General features: G+C 41.6%; 1 protein-coding gene across 1 annotated transcript; it reads left to right on the forward strand.

The window, feature by feature from the left end:
• Positions 1 to 3,054: 3,054 nt before the first annotated feature.
• On the forward strand, positions 3,055 to 7,833 carry LOC311047880 (pyrethroid hydrolase Ces2e-like; the record flags this gene model as incomplete). Its single annotated transcript, XM_084060829.1, has 11 exons — positions 3,055 to 3,759; positions 3,845 to 3,986; positions 4,071 to 4,204; positions 4,306 to 4,459; positions 4,605 to 4,712; positions 5,136 to 5,234; positions 5,402 to 5,554; positions 5,671 to 5,754; positions 7,196 to 7,328; positions 7,428 to 7,577; positions 7,757 to 7,833. The coding sequence occupies exons 1-11, from the start codon at positions 3,437 to 3,439 to the stop codon at positions 7,831 to 7,833; spliced, it is 1,557 nt and encodes a 518-aa protein (XP_083916955.1). The 5' UTR covers positions 3,055 to 3,436.
• Between the last annotated feature and the right edge of the window lie 1,002 nt (positions 7,834 to 8,835).

An 8,835-nucleotide genomic window follows, 5' to 3' on the forward strand; every position in this document is an offset into this window, starting at 1 on the left:
CCACTGATGAGTCTGCCTACAGGGATGAGGTGAGAGGAGAACAACCTCGCCCTCAACGTCAACAGGACCAAGAAGCAGAGGAGAGAGCACGTCCCTCTCAGACTCATCAGTGGTAGACCTCCTTGCCTGGCCACGATCATAGAAGCGAGATGAACAGGTTGTGGCTGGGGTGCTGACTGTCCTCGATGATTCAGTGAGCTTTTGACTATGCATCGTTTCACGCACAGCTCCTGGTGTGAAGGTAGCCCACCTCCCATTATGTGTTCCCCCGTCCACTCCACCTGTATAGGTTTTTCCGTTCGCGAGTGGTGCAGTTCCCATAGCAGTTTCAATGGAGGTGTAGTAGTACAGCCTGAGGATGTGGCCATGTGGGGGCTCGCTCTATAACTTCAGGCGACGAAACCAGTCAAGTCTCTGCTGAGCTTCTTTCCTCACATGCGTGGTGTGTGTGTCCCACTTGAGCTCCTCCTAAATGTGCTCGCCTATGGAACATGACGCTTACCCTTTCCACTGCAACGCCATCTTTGAAGAGAGGGGTGTGCTCTCTCCTCTGCTTCTTGGAGTCCATGATCAGCTTCTTGGTCTTGTTGACGTTGAGGGCGAGATTGTTCTCTTCTCACCTCATCCCTGTAGGCAGACTCGTCGTTGTTGATGATCCAGCTTATATCACTGTCGTGTCGCCACTTGCCAGCGTACTGAGCGCGTTGGAGCTGTGCGTGGCTACGTGTACAGGGAGTAAAGGACTCAGCACATGTTGCTCATTCTCACCATTTGGCAGCGGTTGGTAACAAAGTCTAATATCAGTCGCACGTGCACACAAGATTCTATTCTTGTTTTTACTTTTAATGTCATCAAGGGGGAGCTTGCCAACATACACCAAACCTTAATCCTCCCAACACAATATTTACATGATAAACACAACACAAATCCAATTGAATCAATTAATGCAGAATTTGCTGGATATTTACTGTAATGTGTCCAGCTTTGAAATAATATCAAATCTGAAGTGGAGACGGATATTTACTAGGCTATTCAAAATGATACAGATGTTTGTGATTTGAACATGTTTTATTGTTTAATGCTGGCTGCAGTTGTCTCCCTATATAGAAATGTGAATAAACTGTGAATCTTCTGCTAAAACAGTTAGTTTTAGCAGAATGTATTTTATCACACTGTCCTTACTAAAGACATCACTAGGAACTGTGACTACCTACATTTTCTTTATAAATGTCCGGAAATTCGTAAACAAATCAAATTAAATTAAAATGATATTTCACTGACAGCAGTGCCTATGTTGCAGTGGTGGAAGAAGTACTCACATGTTTTATTTAAGTAAAAGTATCAATACTGCACTGTTGAGATGCACTGTTACAAGTAAAAGTCCGGAATTAAAAAATTACTTGAGTAAAAGTGCAAAAGTATTGGTATAAAAATGTGCTCAAAGTACCAAAAGTAGAAAGTACTCATTATGCAGAATATCCTATTTCACAAGTTTTCAAAACCCGGGGGACTCACTCGGCACCATGACTGTCATGGTATGACAGATGTTTCAGGGCTACCAACCCATATGCTTCTGGTCTGAATACAGAGGCTTGGTGGTTAGTCGTTAAAACTTCAAAGCCAAAGAGCAGGCAAGTGCAGTTCTGTTGGCCCCAGACTAATCGCAACACACAAGTAAACATGAAGTGTCCTACAAAGGCAGCCACCGCCACGCTCCTCTTAGCAACATGCACATGGTTTCTGTGTGCTGCAGACCTGGATGGTAAGTAGGCCTAGACGATCTTTCATATTTTTGGCTGTTATTTTCTTTGTCCGGCATGGACATTTGAGGAATTCCTAGCCCCATTTGGAACCTCTAGCTCCGAGATGAGGTCCCACTGTAGCGTACCCGGCGGGCAGAGGTAGAGTCCGTCCAAACGTAGTGATGATCACCTTTTTCGCCACATCGTATCCAAAAAGTAAAGGTAGTCCCAGACACCTACAGATGTTTGAGGCTTTTCCGGAAAGTAAACTTTTTAGGACGGGGTTGAAAGGACCGTTTAAATTGCTTATCTAGTCAGTGTATGCCATGTTTTTATAGCCGAATCGGGAGCAGTAGCTGGCACCTGCCGTAGGGGGTTCTTCCCGGGTTGAATGGGAAAACATGGCACACAGGCTTACTAAATAAGCGATTTGCGTTTTTTTCAACCCCGTCCTAAAAAGTTTACTTTCCGGAAAAGCCTCAAACATCTGTGGTGTCTGAGACTACCTTTACTTTTTGGATACGATGTGGCGAAAAAGGTGATCCACACTACGTTTGGATGAACTCTACTTCTGCCGGTACCCGCTACAGTGGGACCTCTTCTCGGAGGGTGAGGTTCCAATTGGGGCTAAGCCTGGAATACCAAAACCCCCATTTGAGCCTTCACATTATTAATATGTTGCCTATTATTAAGTTGCTGTTAAGATTGTGCAGGGCTGCTGTTTTGTGTTCGCCGTACGGTGGGCTCATTCAACAACATTTACGACCTTTTATCTCAATAACGCAACGGCTAGTTTCCACTCCACCGTGTTGTGAAATCTTGGCCAAGAAGCCGTGCCAAATCTGTGTAAATCACTGTAAATTAGGTATCACTCCCTGATACGTTTATTTTTGGACCACCTGGTTTCAAATATGTTTGGGGTCTACTCAGGCTTCTGTGAGCACACTAAACAGTTTTTAAGTTGCTTGATTCAGTATTCAGACATTTGATATTCATGACACGCCCCCTTCCTATACAAACCCAACTCTAACTTCAACCTCCATTTTAACCATGATAGATTAGATTAATCGAAAACACCTGTCCTTGGTTCTGGTGACTGATATTGTCCTTCTAATGCATGGGGTGACTGTGTTTTTTCAATAACTTTTTTCATTTATTTTATTTAATGAAAAAAAAATGTTTTAATTTTCCTAAAATAAATAAATGAAAATATGAATTGAAAAAAAAAACGACCCCTCACGTTTTAAAAGGACAATATTAGTCAACAGAACAGAGGTGTCTTCGATTAATCTATCATGGTTAAAATGGAGTTTGAAGTTGCAATGGGTTTGTATAGGAATGGGGCGTGTCTGATCAAATGAATATCAAATGTCTAAATACTGAATCAAGCAACTTAAAAACTCTCTGGGGTGCTCACAAAAGCCTGAGTAGATGTTAAAATGGCCCCAAACATGTTTGAAAGTGAAATATCCCGCAATGGTAAACATGAGGAATTCTTTCCACGCACATGCAGACAAAATATATACTGGTCATGGTTAAGCAACATTGGCAAGGAAACAGGGACATGTACACACATTAAAGAAGCAAAAACTAGTAATGTGAAGTTGTGTTCGTGTTGCTAGTGTAGAAGCTTTCCACATGCTTGTCCATCAGTCTGTGCTTTTAGCTCAGTAGCCTACTGGTAGCAACTTAGTATGTATTGTAAAACAATACTAGAAATGAGATGGAAAATACAAGTAGGGCTACAAACAGAATTATCTTTAAAAATGATCATGCAGGTTCCTGTCTGTCCAGTTCTCACATTCCTCTGCCTCACTGTGTTAATATCACCAGTAGTCCACACAAAACTGGGGAGTGTGAGAGGCAAGTATGTGGGCGTAAAGGGGAAAGATACAGGAGTCCATGCCTACCTAGGAGTGCCCTTTGCCAAGCCTCCTGTTGGGCCTCTGAGACTGACCCCACCCCAGCCTGCAGAGAGATGGGAAGGTGTGAGGGATGCCACCCAACAACCATTCATGTAAGTCCTTCATGCAGTCCAGTAGGTGTTTATTGGATAGAGTTTTATTCCATTATTCCAATTATTTTTTGTTTTGTTTTCACAGCTGTGTCCAAAATAAACAGGTTCTTCTGGATATGAAAAATACGTTATTCACAATGACAGCAGATATCCCTGACATCTCAGAAGACTGTCTTTACCTCAACATTTTCACTGCAGCAACAGCTGCTCAAGATGTCAAACTCCCAGTAAGATCTCTGTTTTTTCTCATAGAATTGGTAAAATTCAAAAGTAATAAAAAAAATAAAAATAATCAATGTTCCACTTCCTAGGTCATGGTCTGGATCCATGGTGGAGGGCTAATGGAGGGCTCAGCCTCATTTTACGATGGTTCTGCCCTGGCTGCTTACCAGGATGTAGTTGTGGTTCTGGTCCAATATCGCTTAGGAGCACTGGGATTTCTCAGGTGAGGAAGGTGAAGTATGATGTGAGTATGATGACATCCTGTGGAAAGTTATGCCTTGGTCTGAGTTGTTTTAGCGATTCCTGATCATGTGCTCTTTTCAGTACTGGAGATGAACAGATTTCAGGAAACTTTGGTTTACTGGACCAGGTGGCAGCTCTGCGATGGGTCCAGGAGCACATCCACAACTTTGGAGGAGATCCAGGTTCAGTCACCATATTTGGGGAGTCTGCTGGTGGAGTGAGCGTGTCCCTCCTGGTACAGTAGCCTCTACAATCCACACAAAAATATTCTCTGAAGCTCAATGACTGAGGGAAAATGGCTAAGAATTAATACACAGAGGAATATTTTTGAATGAGTTTGAAGGCATTTATTCCATGTTTTGTGTTTCTTGAATTATCAGGCTCTGTCTCCATTGTCTGATGGTCTGTTTCACAGAGGAATCGCTGAGAGTGGCACTGCTGCGATAGATATGTTATTCTTTCCGCAAGATCCTTTGCCCATCGCCCAGGTAATTTAGCAGTTTACTTATTCTTTTAGAAGTCGTCAGAAGTCTAGCAGTCTATAACTCTATGTCTGTCTGTCCGTATAGCTAATCTTGTAAACAGCTGGAGCCATCAGTGACAGATTTCTTATGAACAATGTCAGTAGGTATTTGAGAAATTACCTTAAATCTTATAATGGAAGTCAATGACGCCCTGACTACAAATTTGTAGTCATACGTAATAGATATGTAATACCCTGTAGATGACTATGCCACGTACAGGCTGGCCAGTCAGAGATCCCCACTGGACACACGTCATTCCTATATGGAACTTGAGTTTACATTTTAGTGTATAAAATAAGTAAATACACAATATGTAGTAAATTATGCGAACAATATTGATATGTTTTCTTCTTTACAATTATATATTTCTCTGATCTTTATTGCCAGCTATTAGCCAATGTATCAGGCTGTGACATCACAAGTACAACAATGATTTCTGCCTGCCTGAGAGCCATGGACATTGATGCAATGCTGACTATTGAAAAGGTTAGACATGTACAAGTGATGTAGTAGACATAATCTGCTGATATAACAAGTTGATCAAACAGTATATAACTTCTCATTTTTAATCTTTGATTAGAGCTCAGTGAAATGTTTGACAATGATTTTCATTTCAATAACTCTCTTTCACATTGGTATGCTTTTCTCTCAAGGAGCTGCTTGGGGACATGTTAGTTGTCCCTGTTATTGTTGATGGACACTTCCTGACAAAACCTGTGGATGAACTGTACAAAAAACATGAACTTCTTAAAATACCTTTCATAACAGGCATTACTAATCATGAAGGGGGCTGGCTACTCCCTATGGTAAGTACATGTGACATTACTTTACTCATAAGTCTTTGTCTTTATAAAACATATTGTTTGCTCATGTTGTTATTTTACAAAACAAGCAAAAAGAAAAAACCTGCTTGCTCTTTTAGTTCTTTGCTCCTCCAGACTGGACAGAGGGAATGGACCGGGAAGATGTCATGAATGTTCTAGCCATGTTCTATCCCAATCCCAATGTAAGAGAAACACTGCCTAAAGGCAGGTACACACTGCAGGACATTTGGTCCGATTTTGCTGTCGGCGATTTTTTTGGCGCTCGCCGACAAAACCTCCCGATCTGACGCGGATCGGCCTTTGATCGGCGAGCTAATGTTCGCTGTGTGTGAAAGGCTCCACGAGACGATCTGGCCGCGATTATCCGCTCTGCGATGGCTTTCCGACCGTTTTCAGATAACTACCCTGTTAGATATTCAGCTCTGTCCCAGACAGGACAGCAGACAATATCATACAATATGAAAGGAGCTGCGACCACCTTGCGAGGAGATGAACGCTACAGCCAATGAGAGCACATTACAGCCACCGCGGCTATGGAAGGTCGGTGGACCTGACCACAACAAACAGATCCCCCGCATAGCTACCGTCCAGGCCTGTATTAAGTAAAATTATTATAAAACAGAATGAGAGTGAGCGAGCGTGCTCGAAGGGGGGCTGTTTATTTGAGACCATTGCACAGAGATAGAGAGAGAGAGAGAGAGAGAGACACACACACAGAGAGCGAGCGGTGTGTGTGTGTGTGTGTGTGTGTGTGTGTGTGTGTGTCGTTGTCTGTGAGTGTTGCCAGATTTTGCGAGAGAAATAAGCAACCAGGTTTGTGAAAACAAGCCCAACAAAAGCGACTATGAGCACTTTAAGCCTATATACAAATACATTGGATACTTGAAAATAGACGATCTACAAGCTCACGTTGTAGATAGCTATTTTTAAAGAAGAAATTTGGGGGGAAGTGGGGGGGGTTGTGGAATATTTTCCAAATCCACACAGATCTTGTATGGGGGTCTATGGCACAACATATTTTCAGAAGGGGGAGGTCTGCGCCTCTGCGGACAGATATTAATTTGGGGGTCCTTGCCATGAAAATGTTTGAGAGCAACTGGTTCAAACAACATTAGCAAGGCCAAAAAAGCAACTACACTTTCAAGCAACTTCACAGAAAAACAATCCCAAGGTCGCTTATAATAACATGGGAACTCTGTCACTGACTGCTTCAGCGCACTTGACGAGAGAGAGAGAGAGAGAGAGAGAGAGAGAGAGAGAGAGAGAGAGAGAGAGAGAGAGAGAGGGAGAGAGAGGGAGAGGCATATTACGGGATACGTCGATTAAAATGAATTGGAATGAACACAAATGTATGTATTGGGTCTGACTGGAGATAGCATCCTAGTGAACTATCCTACAGTGTGTAATCCCTGGTCGGGGATCAATCTATAGTGTGAAAACCACAACGATATATGACAGCCGATTTCAAGAAATAAACTCCTGCCGTGTGTAATGCTTAACGATCAGACGACCCCCGGCCCCGACCACTTTAAAAGTCCTACAGTGTGTACCTGCCCTAACATTCATTTCATGGCCAGGTGTTTTCTGTCAATATAACCGTAAATGTTTTCTGTCTTCCTCAAGCTGAAAGAGCTTCTGGCAGATGAATATCTTGGAACCTCTGGAGATCGACTGAAAATTAGAGATGGATTTACAGAGCTGCTTGGGGACATGCGTTTTACCATTCCAGCCATTAAGACTGCAAATTCCCACAGAGGTAAATGTGAAATAAAATAATGTAATCTTTAGAATGGTTCTCCTTTGCCCGGTTTGCCTCAAACATTAAACGCACACATAAAATTTTGTCTACAACCAGATGCAGGTGCTCCTGTATACCTGTATGAGTATCAACATCCACCCAAATTCCTGCAGGAGAGAAGACCAAGCTTTGTTGGATCAGACCATGGTGATGAAATCTTCACTGTGTTAGGATACTGCTTTATCACTTCCTATGCCAAATTTGGGAGTAAGTGCAATATTTTATAATTATATCATATTATTATACTGTAGATGCATATCATCAACATTATATAAATTAATGGAACATAATAAATATTCATTTGTCTCTGGCTTTCCAAGAATGAATACCTTTTGAAAGTGTACATCAGAAGCCTCACTAAATCATTTTTCTTAATCACTCTACAGTATCATGTACAGAAGAAGAGGAACAGCTTAGCAGAACCATGATGAGCTATTGGGGAAACTTTGCTCGGACGGGGTAGGATTAAACTCACAATACACAGTATCTTATAATTAGATAAGTGCAGGTCTCTATCAACATATTATCATTACTGTTTATGCTTAAAAACAAACAAACAACTGTGTATGTATGTATGTAGGTCACCTAATGGAGCCGGCCTGGTACATTGGCACCAGTACGGTGCTGATGAACAGTACCTGTCCATTGGGCTGGAACAGGTACCTGCTCAGCACCTGAAGAAGGACCGCTACACCTTCCTGACTCAAACCGTTCCTGAGAAGATTCACCAGAGTCAAGAGAATGTAGATCACAGTGAACTGTAGTATCGACAGCACTCCTCTCTCCATTCCACTCACCTATAAAATGACCAGAACCACAACTACAGCCACAGTATATCAGAGAGATTTTATTAATAAGAAAAGCTGGAAGAGAAAGTCCCAGTAATTGAATGTTATTTAATGGCAATAAATATGGAATACAGGAACATACAGAATAAGAAGACTTGCATACTTGATTTTTTTTTTTTTTTTTCGCTAACTTTTTTCATTTATTTAATTTAATTTTTTTACCGTATTTAATTTTTCTAATTTTCAAAAAATAAATAAATAATTAAATGAAAAAAGTCATCGAAAAAACACGGCCCCCTCGCGTATTAGGAGGGCAGGGTGAGTCACCAGAACCAAGGACGGGTGTTTTTGATGAATCTGTACTTAAGTACAGTACTTGAGTAAATAGACTTATACTTTACACCACTGCTATGTGACAGTTAAGTTCTGGACAGCAATTGGGGAGGTTTGATTGATTGATTGATGTACTTTATTTAGTAAGACATGAGAATAACAGTAGGCCTACATGGAAGTACAGATTCACAATACTGTACAAGGTCTACTAACTAAACTGGAAGACTCATTAAGCACTGAGCTTGTTTAAGATGAGATCCCCATGCACACAAATCATGATGACATATAAGAGACAGACAGATATACACGCTACTATACAGCATGTCATACAATCAGTTTACACT

The sequence above is a fragment of the Gymnoscopelus microlampas genome (assembly GCF_963454915.1).
Source record: "Gymnoscopelus microlampas genome assembly, chromosome: 6".
Classification (NCBI taxonomy): Eukaryota; Metazoa; Chordata; class Actinopteri; order Myctophiformes; family Myctophidae; genus Gymnoscopelus; species Gymnoscopelus microlampas.